The 24,169-nt window shown below is 43.7% G+C and overlaps 1 protein-coding gene across 3 annotated transcripts in view; it reads left to right on the forward strand.

Annotated features, from left to right (window-relative positions):
• The window catches only part of Fancm (FA complementation group M), a 90,588-nt gene that overhangs the window by 35,840 nt on the left and 30,579 nt on the right, over window positions 1-24,169 (forward strand). For 2 of the 3 annotated variants that reach the window (XM_076208196.1, XM_076208195.1), the window contains exons 14-18: window positions 1,322-1,464; window positions 1,850-1,982; window positions 4,666-4,872; window positions 5,284-8,237; window positions 8,523-8,677. In XM_076208196.1, the coding sequence (XP_076064311.1) occupies window positions 1,322-1,464; window positions 1,850-1,982; window positions 4,666-4,872; window positions 5,284-8,237; window positions 8,523-8,677 (3,592 nt within the window). The remainder of the gene's footprint in view (window positions 1-1,321; window positions 1,465-1,849; window positions 1,983-4,665; window positions 4,873-5,283; window positions 8,238-8,522; window positions 8,678-24,169) is intronic. The other variant, XM_076208197.1, reaches the window with a different exon arrangement.

A 24,169-nucleotide genomic window follows, 5' to 3' on the forward strand; every position in this document is an offset into this window, starting at 1 on the left:
AAGCCAGTTTAGAGAGAATGGAGGTTACGTAGGTATGACTACAATAAATATATTCAAGACGCCAACGTCGGCATAATCGCGTACCCACTTGCTCCTCATGACGCCTATGTAGGCATCACCGTATGGAAGTGGTTAACCCCTTCCATACGGTGCCGCACACGTAGGCGTCATGAGGAGCAAGTGGTTTCGCGACGCTGCCATATCGGCGTCTTGATTATATTTATTGTAGTCGCCCCTGTGTTTTTACATTCTCCCAAATGCGACCTGAATCCCATTCTCTGTGGTTTTCAAAATTCGCGGGTGAAAGAGAGAACGATCGATATAAGCGGCGACTATATTTTATGATGCGAATATTATTTCGTTACGTCATACGTCTGGCATTGGTTGCTGCCCGCGAGATTTAAGTCCCGTATTGAAGTGGTTAAGTGTTTGTTGTGGAGTTTCTTCTGTGAGGAACTAATGGTGGGTACTTGCCTGCATGTGATGGTCCTGCAAGACGGGCAGTGAAGCTGCTCTGTTGAATTCCCTCATCTCCATGAGGAGATACAACCCAAGATCATTCTCTGATATCAACTTCAGCTATATTCCTTACACTTTTTTCACATGGCGAAAGCTGACAACTGGCAACTGCTCTCCTTCTACCATTTTAAACCAATGATGTAGGAACTGTCCCACACCAATGTAACTTAGATAGCAGTCCATAGTTTCTTCCTAGAGAGACCTGTGGGAAGGCCCAAGGACCAATGCTGATGACTGTGGGGTTGTGGATCTTACACATATTGAAACTTGAGCCAACAATTATTATGTCTCCAGTAATAATCAGGAGGTGCTAAGATAAGAGGGAGGGTGGAGGGGTGTGGAGTGTATTCAGGGATGGAATGGGTGGAAATGAATTTATGCCTTTTCCTTTTTGGCTACCTCCCTTGTAAGGGGGAAAAAGTCTTGGTATATGTATGTATGTAGTAATAATCATAAGATGAATTGGACATGAGGGGATGTTGAAAAGTTATGATGAAGCCAGATGCATATTAATGAATACAAGTAAATCCATGATATATCAAACTAACTGGTGGGAAGGCTTGGTCATCATAATTGAAAGCACATATTGTATGTAAGTATGTATTTAAATTTTCCACGTGCCCAACATCCATACTGAACCTTGTGCAGCATATACTGACCTTGTTCATTTTATCAGACAAATGATCTCGCCAGGTTGATATAGCTGAAATTCAGTGTAACGAGATTTGTTATATTAAAGGTTTACTATGTCCAAAGGGAACTTAACTTACACCTTATTTAATTTGACTCTTTATCATGACAGGTGTTCAGCCTGTTTGCCATAAGCTGATCATGAAGGTGGATGCATGGGATGAGAAAGCTGGCAAAGGAAAGAAGCGTAAATATGCCTCGGAAAGTTGTGGTTCTTTGTTCTCAAGTGTACAGTCTGGAAAGGGAAAGAGAAAGGTAAATTCATACATATTGTTTGAAAAAAAAAAAAAGTACTAGAACAGATATGCAAAAGAATGTGAAACCTTTAAGCTGGATTGTATCCAATGGTACTGTGTGACTATATGGTACCATGCATTCTCTGTTCCTTCCTTTGTTCCTCCTATTGTTCTTTTGCTCACTACACGTGTATGTGTTGGAAATGCATAAATATATTAGTATTGTTTGTTAATGAATTTTTCATGTGATTTTGATATTGGCTACCTCCTTCATAAGGGGGAAGAAGCCTCATGGTATATAAATAAATAAATAGATTCTGATAGAGCATATGTCTTGCTTTCATAGTCTTTCTTTATGTGGTAAAGTAAAACTTGTCTGAAACTTACTTTTGGTTTTATTAAAGAGCATTGCCAGTGTGCAGGGGAATTACCTAACTCATGAGGAATGGAACTGGTACAAAGAAAATTTGGAAGTATCCAAAGATGAAGTCAAAGTATTGCCAGCAAGTTGCATGATTGCACTTGGAGATGTAAAAGGTAAATATTTTTATGTTTTACCACAGCAGTATGGTTTTAATGATTTTCCTCATCTTTTGTTCTCCTCCTCCTTTACCACAGGGTATTGACTGCATCAAGTTTTATGATGTAAGTATATTAGGGACTATAGTGACATCTTGCTGTATCTTGCTGCATTGTTTATGACCCAGAGCAATGGGCAAGGTACAGAGATGACCTGTAGTCCAGGAGGAGGCGAGAAAAGAGGGAAGGAGGGGAGGTGAATGGGAGTGGAGTGGGTGGAGATGAAATTGGTGGGAATGGAATTACAGTACTACCTCTCATTAATGGACTAAAGAGGGGGTAACGGCGTTCGTGATGTGAATAATACGTTGATTTGGAGTGGTTTTTGGGTGGCATAGTGATTGCACGCACTAAACAACAGCACCAAAAACACAGTGAAAACACCGCAAACACAGCTAATTAACATCCGTTAATGAGAGGTCTCACTGTATGCCTTTTGACTTTGGCTACCTACCTTGTAAAGGGGGTAAAAGCCCATGGTATATATGTATGTATATATGTATAGTGACATCTTAACAAACTAGAGTCATACAACAGTCATTCACAGTTAGAGACTAGTTGTCATTCAAAAAAAGACTACAAATAATTTTTAACTACAATTTATTGATTATTATCTGTTGAGTGGGTTAGGCCGTTGTTACTTGTGGTGAAGGTCGAGGGGATGGCGGTTCGAATCCTGCCACCGGCAAAGTTGAACCAAGGGTATGGTTCATTAAATTCCATGCTACAAAGCCCTCTGTGAGGGGCACTGTCCTAGCCTTCTGGTAGGGGGGAGTTTGTGATGTTAAACCATATCATATCATTTTGGTTAGATGGGTGTTATGCAATGTCTAAAAAAGTGAATTATGGTGATGGTGGATTGGCTGGTGAGGTTGTTTAATGATTGTCTAAAAGAGGGTAGGATGGTGGAGGACAGAAGGAGTGCCTGTATAGTTCCACTTTACAAGGGAAAAGGGACAATTGTGAGTATAGTAGTTTCAGAGGGATCAGTTTGTTGAGTGTGGTTGGGAAGGCTTTTGGGAGGGTTTTGATTGAGATGATTAGGAGAGGAACAGAGGGAGTAATTGGTGAGGAACAGTCTGGGTTTAGGACTGGTAGGGGTTGTGTGGATCAGATTTTTGTGGTAAGGCAGATATGTGAAAAAGCTTTGGGAAAAGGTACGGATGTATTTTGGGCCTTTTTGATTTGGAAAAGCCATATAACAGGGTAGACAGGAACTATGAGGTGTTGCAGATGCATTTATTTATGAGTGGACAAGGAAGGAGGTTCATCATAAAAATGAAGCTGTGGGGGGGGGGGGGGTAAACCCTGCTGTGGAGGTGCTATGTCTTGCTTGCTTCTGACCCAGGCAGTGGGTGGTGAATAGAGATAGCGTATCATTCACAAGGAACCAAGAGATTTTTAAAAGTAAAACAAATGAGTTTTGGAGTGGTGGACAGTGGGTGCCTTGGCTAGCTACCTCTCTTAGAAGAGGGAAGAAGCTTTTTGGTATATAGTGTAGTGATGGCAACCGACTGGAAAGCTGGATCCCCAGTGGTCCTTGATTATTAGTGTGGATTCTCTCTCTTTCTTCTTCTTCTTCTTCTTCTTCTTCTTCTTCTTCTTCTTCTTCTTCTTCTTCTTCTTCTTCTTCTTCTTCTTCTTCTTCTTCTTCTTCTTCTTCTTCTTCTTCTTCTTCTTCTTCTTCTTCTTCTTCTTCTTCTTCTTCTTCTTCTTCTTCTTCTTCTTCTTCTTCTTCTTCTTCTTCTTCTTCTTCTTCTTCTTCTTCTTCTTCTTCTTCTTCTTCTTCTTCTTCTTCTTCTTCTTCTTCTTCTTCTTCTTCTTCTTCTTCTTCTTCTTCCCCCCCCCCACACACACTGGCTAGGAAGAGAAGAGGCAAGGAATTATCAGGCAGCAGCTTTTAGTATATGAAAAAAGTAAAGATTTATAGGGAGAGATCTTTGATCTAGTTACAGATAGAATGCTGCACCTTGACTCAGAGTTAATGTTTTTGATGGATTTTGAAAATGGGAATCAAAGAGATGATTCTTTATACCATTCATTTTGCACCACAGGTAGGTATCCTTTATTAGTATTTGAAAGTGTATGATTTTGGTTGAATGAGGTGTAGTGGAGGGGAGCTTATCATGTTGAGCAGTTTGGAAAATCAGGGCTCAACATCCTTTCATTCAATGCACCATCACTTTAACTCGTAAAAGACCTAAGTTTTAGCTGATGCCATTCTCTCATGGAAAGTTACTCTCTTACATAAAATTGATTGTTGTTTTCCATGTTTACTTTTTTCTTCTCTCAGGTTGAAACATTTCAGTTTGAATATGTCTGGTTAGCAGGCTGGCTGTTCAGTGTCTAGAGTTAAGCACTTTACCATTTTGAATTTTAAGGAAATATGCTGTTATTCCAAATGGTACACTTCACTCCAGTTGTTTACATTTTATTGATGTGAAAATCAATGAATGAGATATGTGAGGTAAGGAACAAAATATAAACACTAACATCCTAGGTTATTTATATTGGATACCTATGGCCCCAAGGAAATTAATATCTTCTTTCCACATTTCCCGTCCTGGCATGAATGCAACAAGGTGACTCATTGTGAAAGTAGGACATAATGTAGTGAAGAGAAACCATTTCAATTTTACAGAAAGCCATGGTTCTTGTCAAATCCAATTGGGAGAATATCAACCTTGGCAAACAACCCACCAGCCTTCACACCTTATCTCACATTCTTTGAAATCTCAGCATCTTGTGGAACTCACAGAATTCATGGACCTCATGGTCACCCTTGGCCCAGATGATGACTCGTATGGATTGGAGATGGCTCCCTTTTTTGATGACAAGTTCTTGGGAGGTAAGAGTGATCAAATGATTTCAGCCAGTTGGATAAATCTTGTCCTGACAAAAGATTTCCTATGCAGTAAGTATACACAATAGAGTCTATCTATTATGTCAATGAGTAGAGATTTTCAATTCTAACATAGACAGATGATGTATAACTTCTAAATAAAGATTGTTGCCTCAAACTTCACTAAATGGAAAACCCACAGCCCTGCATTGGCTGGCAAAGGTCCTTGGGCCTTCCTACAGATGTCTCTGTGTGTCAACCCCTCATGGCTGTGAGGTAGTTGTTGGATTTTGAAAATAGGCAGCTCTGATATCCATCTTGCAGGACCATCACAAATTACCCATCATTAGTGCCCTCATCTCTGATGATGTCGCAAACATTTTAATTTATTCAATTATATCTGTAACTTCTTTTTAGGTGAGAATGAGGTCGCAAAGGATGCTGGTACTCCTCAGAAAAATTCATCTCCTGTAATATCCAGAGCCAAGAGAGGAAGAAAGAAAGGAATGAAAATGAAAGGGATACAGAGAAGAATTGATGAAGTTTTAAGTCAACATAAAAAACAAAAGACATGCAAAGATTCTACTCAAGAAAAAGAGTCAAATGAATCTAATTATTCCAACTCTAACCAACGATTTAAAAATGCTCTGTCAAAATTTGCTTGCAATCAAGAAGAGGAAAAGGACTTTGAAGAAGTAAACTCAAACTCCAAACCATTAATGTCATGCAGTTCAGAAAAAGAGCAAAAAGAAGTGTGTCAATCAAGTCAAAGGTCCTGTAGTGATGGCCAGGACTTTCAAGATACAGCAGAAGTTGTCACAGTGTGTAGTATCTCCCAAACAATGTGCTCCAAGGATTTACAAACAGGTCACTTGGAACATGTGAACAGATCCCAGAAATCACCAAAAAGTAAAACAGAGAAAGGATTGCATGATAGTTCTTCTCATAAGAAGGAAAACCAGCCATGGGAGGTTATGTCAGATTTGCATGGATTACCTAAAGTCTTAACCAGAGATTCAACTCTGCAAATAAGGACACCACCACCAGATTTTGAATCCCCCAATCTTGATTACAGTGAAGAAAGATCCTATGATATAGATATGATTGAGGAATGTGAGAGGCAACACTGTGTGAAGATGAACAATAATTTGGAGAAGGTAGGTATTGCTCCTTTTTGGGATAGTCTTGGCAGCTGTTCACCATTACATGAAACACCAGAAAGGGAGGTAAGTGCTACCAAAAATGCTTTGCAAGGAAAAGAAAATAGTATGGATGAACTTCCTGACCTCATGCAACCATCCCCAAAGATAATGTCAAAGTCCTATTCCAGGAAATTTTCTGTTTCTCTTGCGAGTATAAAAATCAACCCAAATGTAAAATGTAGCAACAGTGTAAATAGTCCTTTGAAAATTGGTTCTCAATCATCATCAAAACTGTTGCAGGTTGATAAAAGTCCCGAGGATAGTAAAATTGAATCTAAAACAAGCTGTCTCTCACCAATTTCCCCCATCTTACCCACAACATACAGAAAACCCTTTAAGTCAAATCAAATCCAGTGTTCATCAACACCAAAGCCAAGTGTGAGGCAGTTATTCAGAGGTGTTTCAAGTAATCTTGATTTTGTACAGAAAGACAATGAATTTGAAATGCCATCTCCTATAATTAAAGGTCATTTAGCTCCTAGTATTGCTGAAAATACGAAGAAAGCAAGGAGAAGTCTTATTCATGGTACAGTTAGTGATGACTGCCATCTTATTCCATCATCATTGAATCAGAAGTCACAAATTTCGTCAAAGTTGAGCAGGTTTTCAGCAGAACCTACAAGTGACGTGGAATGCACTTTAAGTACGCTTTGTAAAGACCAAAAGATAAGCAGCCTTCATATTAAACCACTCTCCAGTGAAAGTCATGAACCAAAGACCATTGATGCAGAGGGCTACAATTCAAATGAAGATTTATTTGCTGATGACTTTAATATTGATTTAACAGCGATTGAAAGAGAAAATGTCGAGCAAGCCAAAGGGTCTCTCTCAAATGCATGTGAGCTTATATCATCAAAAGAAAATCTGCCTAATGTGAGAAGTGAGAGAAATGCTTCTGTGTTTCCACATCTTAGGGAAAATGAGGGAGCACCATTAGATGTTAGTGGGATTTCCAAAGAAGTAGAACCTGTGCATGATAATCTTGCAGTCAACTTTGAACTTTCACTTGGGGATGACCTGTTTGACAATTTTGATTATGATAAGGATGGTAAACCACTAGAAGAACAAGGCATAACAGACCAAGATAAACAAGTTTTAGGGATGAAGGAATCAATGAAAGGAGGATGTTATCCTGGAAGAGAAAAGCCTACGAAAGGTCAAACAGAAAACCATAGTTTACTTACTGTTACTCAGATTATGGACCTTGTAAATGAGCCCTCTTTTCAGAAACAGAATGAGGACTGTGAATTCCAAAATAAGAAAGTTAGAAGAAATCTCTCTCTTAGTGAGAAAAGTATTGGAGCACCAGAGGAGTTAGTCAAGCCTAACGCAGAACCTATCAGTACAGGAAGTCAGCGAGTCACAAAGAATCTGCAGGTTACCAGTGACAAGGAAGTGTCAACAGATTCTGAGCTACATAATTCAGGTAGTTGTAGTGAAAGCCTTTTGAAGAGTCCAGAAAAAAGAGATGAAAACGTACTTATAGTTAAAGAGTTGCCTCATGTAGGGAATGGTCTCAACTTTTCTCTTTTAGACGATTTTGGTGAAGTGGAGATTATGAAAGAAGCCCCACCTATGCAAGGTACAGCTGGATTTGAAATTTCATCAGAGTATTTTGGTGGAAGTCCAAAAATTGCAGAACCTAAAAGTAAATTGTTTGGGACTGAGAGTATGTCTCAGTCTCTATTGCTAGACATTGAAATGAATAAAAATCTTAAATGGGAGGATGTGGCAAAGAAGCAAGCTACCAAAACTGATACAAAGTTAAGTCAGTCATTACTCCATAGTGATGACGACTCCCCATTAAGATTTACTACAAAACGAAAAATAACTTTAATGTCATCAGATGAAGAATCGCCCAAGTTTAAGAGGAAAAAGTTGCAGTGCCGTATCATTCATGATAGTTCTGCTGAAGGTGAAAGCATAGGCAGCAAGGATAAGAGCAATTCTCTATGCGAGAGCACCATTAGCAGTGAAAACAGGAATGACACCACAGATAAGTCGGATGTAAAAGCTATCTCACCGAAAGTGAACACTGTAAAAGAAGCTATCTTCTTTTCTGATGATGAGGAAGGTGTTTTTGATACAAAAAAGACAAAAGTATACAAAAGAAGAAAGGAAGTGAGTGATAGGCCAGGCAGATGGCAGAAAAGAACAAAGAAATACAAGGTACGTAAATTGACTCCTTTCAACACATTTTTGGTTTTGCCACATGCCAGATGACATTTAGTCAAGGGTTAGACCTCTACTGGATGAAGGTTTGGTTATTTCAAATTTCTTCTTGTTGGGGCTTGGCCATAAGCTGAAGGAAATATGTGGTACAAAGCAGACCATTGTAAAATATACCACTGTACTAAAAGGATTTACTGTAGTTTCATGATTATATTGATGGGTTTAACTTGATGTGCAGATGTTCTGGTTTGTGTTTTAAGTACCTATGCATCATTTTTACAGAAACGCCCAAATCATTATATCTGTGAGGAGGCAGAATTATCTGTTAAGAGTGGAGAGGAGGTTTCCGAAGATGAGGAAGATAATTCAGAGCCAAATACTTCTGATGAGAGTTTTGTTGATGACAATACTGAGTTGACACAGGATGAAAAGATAGAGTGAGTACTGTCCTAAAAAAAAAACATTGACTGTTGTTCTTGATGAAGTAGGTGACTGTACCATAAGCACTGGGATCAATGACAAGTACCTGCAATATATATATATATATATCCTTGATTTCCAAATATTATATTTAGATTTGGGATGGGATAATTTGACACATGGAAAGAATGAGTGAAGAAAGATTACTAAAAGAAGTGTGGAAGGCAGAGGTGGATGGAGTGAACATGAGGGGCAACCGAGAATGAGATGGGTGGACGGATGGGGTAAAAGGGGCATTGAGCAAGAGAGGGGATGTCTGTTGAGGAAGGGAGGGAGAAGGCAGGAGGTAAGGGTGAGTGGAGAATGGTTGTGTATGGATGATAATGTGATGCATGGAAGGGAGTGGGTGGGGGTTAGGGAGTGGTTATGTATTTACCTAGTTGTATTATAGGGGACCCATCTTTGTATCTTTCAGAATCAAGTTTTTTCTTAAAAATCTTGAATAGTGTTTGCACACAGTTTCTTCATCTAAGTTATTCCAGATATCCAGCACTCTGTGTGGGAATTTTTTTTTTTTTTTTTCCAGATCTCTTCTTTAGTTATCTTTTTTGAGTTTCTTTTCATGACCTCTTGTTTTTTTCATTCCTATCCTGGCTACCTCCCTTGTAAGGGAGAAAAAGCCTTTGGTATATGTATGTATGTATTCCTATCAACGATTTCCGTTCCTTTCATGATTCTATAGATGATATATCACCTCTTTCTCTTCTCTGCTCCAGTGTTGGTAGTTCCAATTTGGATAATCTTTGTATGTTAATTTGGAAAGAGCTGGTGCCAACTTTGTTGTTGCTCTCTGTATTCTTTCTACATACATATACCAAGGCTTTTTCCCCCTTACAAGGGAGGTAGCCAAAAAGGAAAAGGCATAAAATCATTCCCACCCATTCCATCCCTGAATACAGTCCACACCCCTCCACCCTCCCTTTCATCTTAGCACCTGTATTCTTTCTACATATACCAAAGGCTTTTTCCCCCTTACAAGGGAGTTAGCCAAAAAACAAAGGCATAAAAACCATCCCCACCCATTCCATCCCTAATACACTCCATTCCCCTCCACCTTCTACCCTTCCTCTTATCTTGGCACCTCCTGGATGATGGGTCATCCCTGCATCTTGTCCACTGCCCTGGGTCAGAAGCAGTGTCGCAAGACACAGCACATCCACAGCAAGGCTGCTTCATTAAATCAGCGACCCTCCCTCTCCATCCCCTCATGCAGAAAAGGAGAAGACGGGGAGAAATCCCTTCAGACTGTGTCAAATTTCTCACGCATACTACCTCACCATCCATTCCACCTCATGCATCACATCATCATCCATATACTACCATTTTCCATTCACCCCTGTCTTCTGTCCTCCCCCAGCCTTCCTCAACAGACATTCCCCTCTTCTTCCCCAAAGCCCCTTTCACATCGATCCATCTCATCCTAGGTCACCCCCTCATGTTCACTCCCTCCACATCTGCCTTCCATACCTCTTTTGCTAGTCTTTCTTCACTCATTCTTTCCATGTGTCCAAACTATCCCATTACTCTTTCATCCACCCTATCTCCCAACTCCCTTACCAGCCCTGTTCTCCTCCTCACCTCCTCATTTCTTGCTCTATCCAGCCTGTATTCTTTCTAATTTCCTTATATTCTTTTTAGTACTGGGTGTCCATAGTGTCGCTGCATATCCCAGTTTTGGTCTTATTAATGTAACTAATATTTTTTTTAATAATTTCTTCATCCAAATAGTCAAATGCCATTTTCATTTATCTTAATAGGTTGATGTTTTCTCCGACTATTTTGTTGATATGTTTATCTGGTGTCATGTCTTTGCTGATTATTACTCCAAGGCCTCTTTCCGAGTTCACTTTTTTGATTTCTTCCTCACCAATTTTATAATTTTTTGATATTCTGGGTGACAGGGGTGAATGGAGAATGACAGGGTGACAGGGATGAATGGAGAATGGTTGTAAATGGATGATGTGATGCATGAGGTGGAATGGGTGGGGGGATGGGGGGTGAGGTAGTATGTGTGAGCAAAATTTTGATGCAGCCTGAAGGGATTTCTCCCCATCTTCTCCTTTTGCATGGGAGGACAGAGAGGTGGGGTCGCCGATTTAAGGGGGTTGTCTCTCATTTCGGTGAAAAATATTCAATTTTGTCAAACTTCGTGTGTGGACTGGTGTGGTGTCCCTAAACACCGCGGGACTGGTTTCCAGACGTATAACGCCACCCTTCTCAGGTAATGGCGGGTTGGGCCAGAAATTTAAAGGTCAGCCATGCCCCTTTCTTTGCTATGGTTTGTTTTCCTTGTATTTTGTTGTTGTTGTTTTTTGTTGTTTTTGAGAATTTTATACTCTGATTTTGTTGTACAATAGCTTAGGCAGCAGTCACCACACTCAGTGCGATCGAAAAAGGGTTCAGCGTATGCGTGCGTCATTTCTCCACGTGCTATCCTGTTTTATATACATTTCTTGTTTATAAATTCACTACTCCATAACTAAATATGTCAGATGTGATAGTTGCCGAAGTATTTTGCTCCATTCTGAACCTGAGAAGTGCAAGAATACTCACCTTAGCAAAGGGATTGTAATGCATGTGTACCATTCATTATGTGAAGGATATGGAAGGTTAGGATTGTCACGATTCTCAGCTGGCATGGGTACAAAAGAAATGTAATGAACATCTGCTGCTTACTTCCCAGAAATGGTCAAAGGATTATGTAAGTAGATATGTGCATTTGATACTCTAGAGGCACTTTTATGGAGTAGTGAATATATAAACATAAAAATGCTATTTTCTCAAAACTAGTTTTTTCGCACAAAAGTAACTATAACTTCGTGTGTAAATAAGCAATTTTGATCATTCTTGTTGGAAAATGATCGTGATACTTATATCTAACAAAACTAGTAAATTCATTCTTAACCTACTTGATATATATTTTTGACAATTTTTTAAATTTGTGATTTTTTTTTTTTTTTTTTTTTTTTTTTTTTAATATAATTTGCTGTAAGGCTGACTTTCTTTTTCACTTATAATTACGAGTATACTAGTTTAGGTACATCTGGATGTCTACTAACTGTACACCAAAGGAAATCATTATTCTCCTCATACTTTTGGAAAAATAAACGTTATTTCAAAAATAACTCAAAATTGCAAGTAAATCGTCTGTTGTGTAAACTTTTCTTAATGGATTTCAATGAAATTTCTGTCACAGATCCATCCTATTTCCCTGCACATTGTGTTAAATTTCCATTGTCTTACATAAAAAAATAAGGTTGGGAGGACCAGAAATGCATAATCCGATCGAGCAAATCACCGAAATGAGAGTCAACCCCCTTAATGAAGCGGCCTTGCTGTGTCCTGCGACACTGCTTCGGACCCAGGGCAGTGGACAAGGTGCAGGGATGACCCATCATCCAGGAGGTGCTAAGATAAGAGGGAGGGTGGAGGGGTGTGGAGTGTATTCAGGGATGGAATGGATGGGAATGATTTTATGCCTTTTCCTTTTTGGCTACCTCCCTTGTACGGGGGAAAAAACCTTGGTATATGTATGTATGTATGTATTGTGAGGAAAGTGGAGGAGAAATAAGGATGAAGTGAAGGCAGTTATTAAGATGATGAAAGCAGGTAAGGCACCTGGTCTGGATGGATGCCATGCAGAATGTCCGAAAAAGGGAGGTACAGTGATGGTGGACTGGTTGGTGAGGTTATTTAATGTTTGCTGAAGAGGGTAGAGTGCCGAAGGACTGGAGGAGTGCCTGTATAGTTCCTCTGCAAGAGAAAAGGGGACAAGTGTGAATGTAGTACTTTCAGAGGGATTAGCTTGTTAAGTGTAGTTGGGAAGGCTTATGGGAGGATCTTGATTGAAAGGATTAGGAGAGGAACAGAAGGAGTAATTGGTGAGGAACAGTGTGGATTTAGGACAGGTAGAGGTTGTGTAGATCAGATCTTTGTGGTAAGACAGATATGTGAGAAAGCTATAGGAAAGGGGAAGGATGTTTTTTGGGCTTTTATGGATCTGGAAAAGGCTTATGACAGGTAGACAGGAAGGCACTGTGGGAGGTTATGCAGATATACGGGATAGGAGGAAAGCTTCTGGGAGCTGTCAAGAGTTTTTATGAGAGTAGTAGAGCTTGTGTCAGGATTAGAAATGGAGAGAGTGAGTGGTTCGAGGTAAAGGTGGGACTTCGTCAAGGATGCGTTATGTGGCCCTGGCTGTTCAACTTATACATGGATGGGGTAGTGCGAGAGGTAAATGCAAGGGTAGTGGGTCAGGGATTGGAGATGGTTAAAGAAAATGGAGAAAAGTGGGAGGTGAGCCAGTTGTTGTTTGCGGATGACACTTTGCTTGTAGCAGGATCGGAGGAGGGATTGAGGAAGTTGGTGGCAGAGTTTGGGAGAGTATGTGATAGAAGAAAGCTAAAGATAAATGTGGGTAAAAGTAAGGTGATGAGATGTACAAGGGGTGAAAGTGGCAGTAGACTGGAAGTGAATATTAAGGGAGAGCGACTGGAGGAAGTGGATAGTTTTAGATACTTGGGTAGCAAATGTGGCAGGAAAAGGTGGAGTGAAGGTGGAGGTAGAATGTAGATTGAGAGAAGCGAGTAAATGCCTTGGTGGATTAAAGAGTGTAATGAGGAATAGACATTTTGGGAATAGATACTAAGAGGAGACTATATGAAGGAGTGATTGTGCCAACAGCACTGTATGGAGCAGAAACATGGAGCATTAGAGAGGAAGAAAGGAGTTTGAATGTGTTTGAGATGAGGTGTCTGAGAAGTATGATGGGGGTTACTAGGCTAGATAGAGTGAGAAGTGAGGAGGTGAGGAGGAGAACGGGTGGAAAGGGAGTTGGGAAATAGGGTTGATGAAAGAATATTAGGATGGTTTGGACACATGGAAAGAATGAGTGAAGAAAGACTAGTAAAAAAGGTGTGGAAGGCAGATGTGGAGGGAGTGAACATGAGGGGACGTCCTAGGATGAGGTGGATGGATGGGGTGAAGGGGGCTTTGGGGAAGAGGGGAATGTCTGTTGAGGAAGGACGGGAGAGGACAGAAGTTAGGGGTGAATGGAGAATGGTTGTATATGGATGATGTGATGCATGAGGTGGAATGGGTGGGGGGATGGGGGGTGAGATAGTATGTGTGAGCAAAATTTGACACAGCCTGAAGGGATTTCTCCCCATCTCCTTTTATGCAATGGGGGTACAGAGAGGGGGTGGTCACCGATTTAATGAAGCGGCCTTGCTGTGGATGTGCTGTGTCTTGCGACACTGCTTCTGACCCAGGGCAGTGGACAGGGTGCAGGGATGACCCGTCATCCAGGAGGTGCCAAGATAAGAGGGAGGGTGGAGGGGTGTGGAGTGTATTCAGGGATGGAATGGGTGGGAATGATTTTATGCCTTTTCCCTTTTGGCTACCTCCCTTGTAAGGGCCACCAAAATGTGTTGAGTGGCTACTAAATAAAAGTCAATTGTAGGAAACACACTGTAATCTCTGATACTGACAACTAATACGTGTGTATACAACGAGAGCTGGCTTTCAACTGACGCCACGCCACCAATTTTTGGCGCAAACAGACATGCATCGCATTATGCGATATCCAATATAATTACAATATACACAATGATTACACATAATTACAATAAATAATAAAACAACAAACAAAACATATGACAATTTTATAAAGCGGGGGAAACATATAATTCCCCTAATAAGCAACACACAATTACAATGTACGATAATGGTATGATGTACAACATACCCCGCTAACACAAAGCCTTGGTATATGTATGTATGTATATGTACTTTTTCCAAACTCCATTATACTACATTTCTTGATATTGAAGTTCACTTCCCACTTTTGAGTCCATTTCCAGATTTTGTCCAGGTCTGATTGTAATGATTCACAGTTCTCTGCTCTTACCTTCTTCAGTATTTTTGCGTCATCTGCAAAGAAATTCATATAACATTCAACTCTATCCATGTCATATATATGGGAAACATAATTGGAGCCAGCACTGACCCCTGTGGGACACCAATTATCATTTCTTCCCACTTGGAGTATTTCTCTCGAATTACTACCCTCATTTTTCTCCCAGTCAGGAAGTCCTCCATCCATTCAAATAATTCCCCTCCGGTGCCACCTATTGATTCTATTTTTCTTATTAATTTCTTGTGTGGTACCTTATCAAATACTTTTTGTAGGTCTAGATAGGCAGTCTGCCCATCCATCCCTCTCTTGTATTATTTCTATTAGTCTCGAATAAAAGCAGATCAGGTTTGTTGTACATGATCTTCCTTGTCTAAATCCAAATTGCTTTGGGTTCAGTATAGTTTTTTCTTCCAGGTGTTTAACCCATCTACTTTCTGATTACCTTTTCACATATTTTTGCTACTGTGCTTGTTAGGGCCTTCTTTTCTTTTTTTTTAGGAATTTCCCCTGTGGGGCTACAAGGAGAAGGATGCCTAGTCCCAATCCCCGTCACATGGAACATAAGAGAAGAAGAGAGAAGGAGTTTGAATGTGTTTGAGATGAGGTGTCTGAGAAGTATGATGGGGGTTACTAGGCTAGATAGAGTGAGAAATTAGGAGGTGAGGAGGAGAACGGGGGTGGAAAGGGAGCTGGGAGATAGGGTTGATGAAAGAATATTAGGATGTTTTGGACACATGGAAAGAATGAGTGAAGAAAGACTAGTAAAAGAGGTGTGGAAGGCAGATGTGGAGGGATTGAACATGAGGGGACGTCCTAGGATGAGGTGGATGGATGGGGTGAAGGGGGCTTTGGGGAAGAGGGGAATGTCTGTTGAGGAAGGACGGGAGAGGACAGAAGACGGGTGAACGGAGAATGGTTGTATATGGATGATGATGTGATAGCATGAGGTGGAATGGGCGGGTGGATGGGGGATGAGGCAGTATGTGTGAGCAAAATTTGACGCAGCCCGAAGGGATTTCTCCCCGTCCTCTCATTTTATGCAATGGCGGGACGGAGAGGGGGGGTCGCCGATTTAATGAAGCGGCCTTGCTGTGGATGTGCTGTGTCTTGCGACACTGCTTCTGACCCAGGGCAGTGGACAAGGTGCAGGGATGACCCGTCATTCAGGAGGTGCTAAGATAAGAGGGAGGGTGGAGGGGTGTGGAGTGTATTCAGGGATGGAATGGATGGGAATGATTTTATGCCTTTTTCTTTTTGGCTACCCCCCTTGTAAGGGAGAAAAAGCCTTGGTATATGTATGTATGTATGTATGCTTGTTAGGGAGACTGGTCTGCAGTTAGTTGGATTTTCCTTGTTTCCTCCTTTATATATTGGTACAACATTGGCATTTTTCCAGTCTTGTGGTACCTTTCCTTCTTTGAGCGAGCATTTGATTATATTGTGTATTTTATCTGTTAACTCCTCTATGCATTCTTTCATTATCCAATTTATAATTCCATCTGGACCATGTGATTTTCTGACATCAAGGTTTTTTATTTGGTTGCTGATTTCCTTCTTTGTTACAGTTATTTCTTTCATTAGGGGATTTCTGTCTATTTCCTCACAGTTAGGCGAGTTCTTGATTGTGAATACCGACTTGAAATGAGTGCTCATAATTTCTGCCATTTCTTGTTCTGTATATTCATGACTTCCTTGGTGCAGCTTTTATATTTCTTGTTTGTTTTTTTAGTTTACCATTCACATATCTGTAAAATAATTAAGGTTGTTCCTTGCATTTTTCTATTATTTCTTTTTCATTGTTTCTCTTTTCTTTGCGTATTTTTACATAATTGTTTCTTAGTTTGATGTATGTTTGCCATTCGCTCATATTTTTTTTGTCTTTTTCCATTTTTTCCTGGCTTTGTCTCTTTTATTCTTAGCTTCACTGCATTTTTTGTTGTACCAGTTCTTTATGTATACTCTTTTGTTTTTGTTGAGGTACATATTTGTTCACTCCCTCATAAATTTCTTTTAGTATATTCCATTTCTCTTCCGTCCTTGTTTCTTCCTATAGGAATTTTTCCCAGTTTGCATTGCGAAAGAATTTTTTAAGTTTCTCAAAATTCGTTTTGTTGTACATCTGGTCTTCCTATTCTATGTTTCTCATTTCTTCTTAGGTCTATTTGCTCTTTTAGCTCGAATTCTATTAGTACATGGTCAGTCTTTCCTATTGGTGTTTTGTAATCTATTTTGTGTACAATTTCAGGTTCTGACGTAAGTATTAAATCCAGTCTCGATGGTTCCTCATTGTTTCTGTATCTGGTATTTTCCTTTATCCACTGAGTCATTGTGTATTCAATGGTCATATCGAGTAGCATGCTGCCTCATATGTCTTCTCCACCCTTTACTGTCATTTCTTCCCAACATTTTTTTTTTTTTTTCAGTAAAAATCACCCATAATTACTGTTTGTTCCGAAGAATACAAACTCTTCGGTACTCCTTACACTAGGATACTCTCGCGTAGCGCGAATATTTCTACTGCGAAATTAAAATCCTCACTCTGTGGGTCTGGGCAACGCTTATCCTCAGTAAGGGGCCCCATTGGGGCAAGGGGGGGGCCCTTGCCCTCCACCACAAGTCTCGCACACTATAACCATTCTCTTCGCAGTAGTGAGCGCGTTAACATCTCTCTACTGCATGTTTAGTTTTTATCGGTTTCCCCCTTAATGGGCCGATTCTCAGTCAAATTCCTTTATTGGCGCGGCAGCGAACCGTTGCTTACTCAGGGGTTCTATGTTTACGTCGGTGCCGAAAATCAAGCAATCCGCTTCGATTGTCGCCAGCTCACTCTAAGGACGCTAAGGAGTTCGTCGTCCTTCAATTTCATCGGGGTTTTCCCTACGCCATCCTGTGTCCTGGAATTATTAAGTGCTTCTCCATTCCCTGTGTTATTCCCTTAACCGCCACCGGGTATCCTACCCTTCACTGTAAGTATGGAATCTGGTTCCAGTATTGTTGTGGTTTCGCCGAAGGGAGATAAGGGGGAAGGTGCGCATGCATAGAAAATGGCTTCCCTCTTCACCCCCCCAAAAACAAGGGAAGGCGGCCTACGGCTTCGGAGGAGACGAGCAATTCTCTCCCTCCTCCACGGCGTAGTAGACAGGAAGCCAAGTTGTCCTTTATTCCTTTAAACCTGGACGGTTAGCGTAGATGGACATGCGCCTCAGGCCACCTCTAGCTACCGTTCCTGTACGAGCTTTTCCCGGATGAGGTCGCTTGCGGCTTGCCCTCGCCCATCCCAGAACCTCAACAGTCGCCAGGAAGGTGGTACAACGCCACTTCGAGTCATTCTCAGGCCAAGTTGTCCTCTTCCTTCAACAAAGGACGGTTAGCGTAGTCGGACATGCGCGTCAAGCCACCGCTAGCTACCGTTCCTGTATGACATTTTTCCCGGATGTGGTCGCTTGCGGCTGCCCCCGAAACTCGACGCCGGCACGGACAAAGGGGGGGGGGCAAAGAGCCCCTTAGTCTCTTCTACTCAGGAATCCCGCAGTACGCACAACACCCACCGTAGGAAGAGCCGGGTGATCAACGGTGCCCTTCCCATGCCCTTTGCTCACAGGGACAGAGATCAGGGACGAGGTTGCGGATGCGGTGTTTCTAGATGGCTTCCCCCCTCACCCGACACAAGGAGAAGGCATGCTACGTCGGCGGAGGACGAGGGCAGTTGTCTCCCCCCTCCTAAGCGTAGTAAACGGAAAGGTTGTACAATAGCCGCCCCGAGTCAGTCTCAGGCCACTTGTCTCCTGTTCCTGCCCAAAGGGTGGTTAGCTCCGACGGGCACGCGCTAGCCCCCGCGAACCCCCCCGGGTACGAGATTTTTCCCGGATGCGTCCGCCGGCCCCGTTCCGCGCTTCTCAAGCGCGGTTCGTGCACCGCACGGAAGCTCGTGAGGAGTCACCGCCCCCAAGGGCCCCCCTCGACCATCTTCCACTTGCTCGGCCCCCCTCTGTACCCATCAGTGACCGGGATGGTAGCGTGAGGTTCCTCTCTGCCCGTGCCGACCCCTCCTACGCCGACGACGATGTCCACAGCTCCGTAGGGGGGGGGGGGCCACGCTCCCTTTCCCCTCCCGTTTCCCAGTCGGAATCCTCGATGGTGGTCCCACCTTCCTTCTCGGACGTCCTCGCGAGGGTTCGGAGGGCGAATCGACTGGGCCCCCCGAAAGAAGAGGAAGCCACATTCGAGTCTGACATCTTCATGACGGCCAACTCTCAGAAAGCCCAGCCTCCTCCCCTCCACCTTCCATGGAGTACGCAGACGGCGAGAGCCATGGCCCAGGCCTCCGACGCTCTCGCAACAAGGACGACCGAGAAGACGCGTTGGCTTCCGGTCCCATTGGAACACCAGAAGCGCTTCTACACCCCATCGGGGTCAACCCTCGGAGCAGCCTCGATCCAGGCGAGGTTACCAGAGCTGGTTAGGCGGACGCCGAGTCGCTGCGCAGGCGAAACGTCCTCCTCTCTGGCAGGGAAGTCAGCGACCACCTTCAATCACTGGCTCTGTCCCTGGCGGTGAACTCCTGGCTAGAACGCCTCCTTGCCTCGGCGTGGGAGTTCTTACCCGCACTACAACCCCAGGAAGAATGCGACCTCCAGGCTTTTTGGCAAGCGCGAGCAGAGCCCTGAAGCATCAGGTTTCCTGTCTCTCAACGTCCTGGGCCAACTTCGAGTCCCGCAGGAGAGACACCATCCTCGGGGACCCCAGTGACCCCCTCCTCAGGGAGATTTATGCTCACCCACACGCTGATTCCCCCGGATATGGTGGACTCCGAGATCCTAGACGCAAACATTATAGAGGCTCTGGACTCCCCCACAGGACTCCTAGGAATTCGCCAGCCCCTCCGCACAAGATAGGGGGTTGCCTCTCCCTCTACTGGAGAGCATGGGAAGAGGCCAGGGCGGAAGACTGGACCTACTGAGTCATTAAGACGGGCTATTGTCTTCCCTTTTCCACTGTCCCAAACCTCTCCCTCTATCCCATCCAAGTCAGCAGCTTCCACCCGGACTCGGCTCGCAGGCGGCCCTAGCGGAGGAATCCTCCGTTCTGCTCCAGACAGGAACTTTAGTGGAAGTCTCGACTCCGGACCCAGGGCTCTTCTTACGGCTATTCCTAGTAGAAAAGACAACAGGGGTGTGGAGACCAGTCATCTATTTGTCTCCACTCAACAAGTTCCTTTTCCTTGACGAAGTTCCGAATGGCCACCCCAGAGTCCGTAAGGGCGTCTATCAGGGAAGGGAACTTCATGGTGTCGCTGGACCTCCAAGATGCATTCCGCCCAGCTATGCCAGAACACCTCAGAATGGTCCTAACCTTTGTCCTGAAATTGGGCACAGTAGTCAACCCGGGAAAAGTCAGATTTCTTTCCAGAACAGAGAGTCACGTACCTGGGTATGGTCCTGGACTCCTCCCTAATGGAATCCTTCCTAGTAGGAAAGGGGATCCCGAATCTCGCTTCTCTAGTTGCACAGGCACTATCGACCAGGTTCCTGATGGCTACACAATGCCAAATCCTCCTGGGCCATATGGCCTCCATAGAGAAATTAATCCCCTGGAGTAGACAAAGAATGCGACCACTACAGTGGCTCCTCAAGTCTCAGTGGGCCCCGCAAGAGGGAGAACCCCTACAACACATCTCCCTCACCGAAGAAGTCAAGGATTCTCTTCTCTGGTGGAAGGCCCATGCAACCTTCTCATGGGGATGCCCCTCGGCCCATCTCCCCCCGAAGTCCTCCTGTTCTCCGATGCCTCCAAGGAGGGCTGGGGAGCCCACCTCAACGACGATCACATCAGCGGTTCCTGGTCCACAGTCGAGCGGACAGCCCATATCAATTGGCTTGAGTTGAAAGCAGTACTCCTGGCTCTCCGTCACTTCAAGGATCAAGTCTCAGGAAAAGTAGTGGGCATAATGTCGGACAATTCCTCGGTAGTAGCCTACCTGAACGAGCAAGGGGGGCACAGTCTCCCAGGAACTATGCCTTCTGATGATGGACATCCTCAACCTAGCCAAGAATCTCCAGGTGTCACTCAAAGCCCGTTACATCCCGGGGAAGAGGAATGTCTGGGCGGACCACCTCGGCAGGAAGAATCAGATAATCAACACAGAATGGTCCCTCTATCGAGAGGTAGCGAACTTCATCCTCAGCAAATGGGGCTCCCCTCTAGTGGACCTTTTTGCAATGAGATGGAATCACCAACTCCCAATATTTCAGCCCTTTCCTGGATCCTCTGACAGCAGGAGAAGACGCTCTTCTGCACAGTTGGGACAACCTGGACTCCTACGCTTTCCCACCATTTCCCTTGCTCCAGAAGGTACCTCAGAGCAAGACACGCATCCTACCTTCGGATGACTTTGATCGCTCCTTGGTGGCCCGAAGCCCCATGGTTTCCGGACACCCTCGAGCTAGCAGTAGACGAGCCTCTGGCCCTTCAGGGAAGACCAGATCTTCTGTATCCACCCATCAACGGGCCTTGACACAAGAACCCTTCAGCACTCAATCTTCACGCGTTCAGACTATGGTCCAGATCCTCCTAAAGAAGGGTTTTCCCAGAGAAGTGGTTGAGGACATGTCCGCTCCTATTTGCTCTTCCTCAGCTAACCTTTATCAAGGGAAATGCGCCTTTGCAAATGGTGCCACTCCAGGAAGTTAGTCCCAGTTCGAGCCACCATTCCTGAGATCGCCTCCTTCCACGTCCTCAGGAAGTCCAGGAAGATCTCCCTCTCGGCAGTACAAAGCTATAGGGCAGCTCTAAATCAGGTGTTTTCTCTGAAGGGCATGGTCCTAACCCTTTCACAGGAAATTTCCATGCTCTTCAGGCACTTCAAAGATCATGCCCCCCCCCAGGGAAATCAGTTCTCCTCCGCGGGATGTGGCATTAGTCCTGAACTCTCTGAGGGGTCCCCCTTACGAACCTCTCCGAGAGGCACATCTGAAGGACCTCTCCTAGAGGACAGTTTTTTCTGCTAGCCCTGGCATCTTCCAAGAGAGTAGGGGAGTTACATGCCATCTCTTATAGAGTCGCCCATTCCAAAGGATGGAAAGAGGTCTCCTTCACTTTCATGCCTCAATTCATTGCCAAAACAAAGATCCTGCCAAATCCGACCCTAGATTCTGGTCCTTTAGTGTTCCATCCTTAGACGAATTTGCAGGGGGAGAATAGACTGAAACAGTTCTATGCCCGGTACAAGCCATCCGGACCTACCTCAAGAGAACCGAACATCTTCGACCAGAATTAAAGTGGTTGTTCATCTCTACTAAAGGTAGCCCATCACTAAGAATTCCTTTTCTTACTGGACAATGGAAGTCATCCGCAGAGCCTGCGACATGGACCACACAGATTGCCCATGACCTGAGGGCAGTAGGGACCTCCCTAGTCATCAGAAAGAATCGGTCAGTCAACCAGGTTCTTCAAGCAGGTATATGGAAAAGCCAGAATACGTTCACTTCCTTTTACCTCAAAGAAGTTATGCGGGAATCTTTAGGGAACTTATCTTTGGGCCCCATAGTGGCCACCCAAGAAGTCCTGAAAATGATATACCCCTCCTCAAGAGCACACAGCCGACCCTGACAACTCATCCAGGTTCTGGCTCGGCAACTTCAGGGATAACTTTCTAAAGTCCTTCTCATACTCTTACATTCCCTTACCTCACCTGCGGGCTCTCTAGCATTCCAAGGGAATCAATTCAAGCCCTTCAGTGGTACAAAAGTGATTATAACCTTTCTGTCTCCACTCCAGGGAACAGAAAGGGGTGCACTTCAAAGTGAGGGGAATGTATAGGGGTCTGGTCAACATAGTCTTAGCACACTAGATTTTCCTTACAGCGGTTTCCCAGGCTAGATAACAACTTCCTTCCCTCCTAAGTCCGAGTCTCCTAGTGTAAGGAGTACCGAAGAGTTTGTATTCTTCGGAACAAATGTAATTTTCGCAGGAAAATTAATTTTTCCCTGATACAAACCTGAGGTACTCCTTACCTTTAATGGCCCTCCTCAACCACCCCTCTAAACAGTTCCTTCTCCTTGCCTGACAACCTTGTGCTTAAATCATACCTGGCTCAGAGAATGGTTATAGTGTGCGAGACTTGTGGTGGAGGGCAAGGGCCCCCCCCTTGCCCCAATGGGGCCCCTTACTGAGGATAAGCGTTGCCCAGACCCACAGAGTGAGGATTTTAATTTCGCAGTAGAAATATTCGCGCTACGCGAGAGTATCCTAGTGTAAGGAGTACCTCAGGTTTGTATCAGGGAAAAATTAATTTTCCTGCGAAAATTACATATTTCCTCTCCTTCAGTATATCAATCAGTTCATACTTAGTATCTTCCAACATGATATTTTGTGAGAATCAACACCATGTGAGATCGAAACCTTTATTGGTATGACGTTTCGCTTGTTACAGCTTTTTCAAGTACAGACATATGGCAAACACTCTGAGTACATATAGGCCGACGGGGAAGGAACTGGGAGAGGTTATCAGGGAGGGGTGGGTGGTAGGTGGAAGGGCGGAGGGGTGTGTGTGTGGGAAGGGGACGGGAGGGACTTGGTGGAGAAAAAGGAGGACATTTCGGACAGTTTGTTGAAATGGACTAAGGGGGACATTTCATACATTTGTGTAATGCGGGTAACAGATGGATGATAGGAGGGGCGATGTTGAACATGCCTCTGTTCTGCTCAATGGTTTTGAAGCTTTGAATGGCGGCCGCTTCCAGGCATTTCCTCCTCACCCTGTCTGGTTCACTAAAAAGAAGCTCTGCGTTATCCCAATCCATCAGGTGGTCGTTGGTGTTCCGGTGGATAACACAGGCGTTGGTGGTGATGTTATTCCGGGAATCGTAGCGATGCTCCCGGATCCGGGTCTTCAGGTCACGGGAGGTCTCGCCGATATATACTCTATCACATCCAGCACAGGGTATGCGGTAGACACTAGCGTTTTTTCCCCACATCAAGTCCTGGCTGTCACTCCTTCTAGAGAGCTCTTTTGGCCCACTACCTGAATGTTACAACGCCCAAGTGTCCGGGTGAGGATGGTGGTGACGCTGCTGGCTGGAAGGATAAGCCTCCTAGCTGGATCTTTCGTTGGCTCCCGCCCTTCCATTATTTTGAGTGCCTTTTTCTTGCACTGGTGTTGATTCTCACAGTCTTGTCGGCTTTTGCCTTTGTGTTTCAACATGATATTTTGATGAAGCCCAAAAGATTTTTTCCCTATGTTCTCTTTTACTGCATGAAATAGCTTTGCTGTAGATGTGCTGTGTCTTGCATTGCTTCTGACCCAGGGCATTGGGCAAAATGCAGGAGGAACCAAGATAAAAGGGAAGGAGGAATGGTGGATGGGAGTGGAGTGGGTGGGGATGAAATGGGTAGGAATGAAATGGGTAGGAGTAGAATTATGCCTTTTGACTTTGGCTACCTCCCTTGTATATGTATGTATATTTAGATTTGAATTTGTGTATGTGTTGTGTGTCTGTGTTTGTGTGCCTGTATGTACACAGTTTCACATTCA

Source organism: Oratosquilla oratoria, chromosome 24 (genome assembly GCF_046742065.1).
Source record: "Oratosquilla oratoria isolate Oo_2021 chromosome 24, ASM4674206v1, whole genome shotgun sequence".
Classification (NCBI taxonomy): domain Eukaryota; kingdom Metazoa; phylum Arthropoda; class Malacostraca; order Stomatopoda; family Squillidae; genus Oratosquilla; species Oratosquilla oratoria.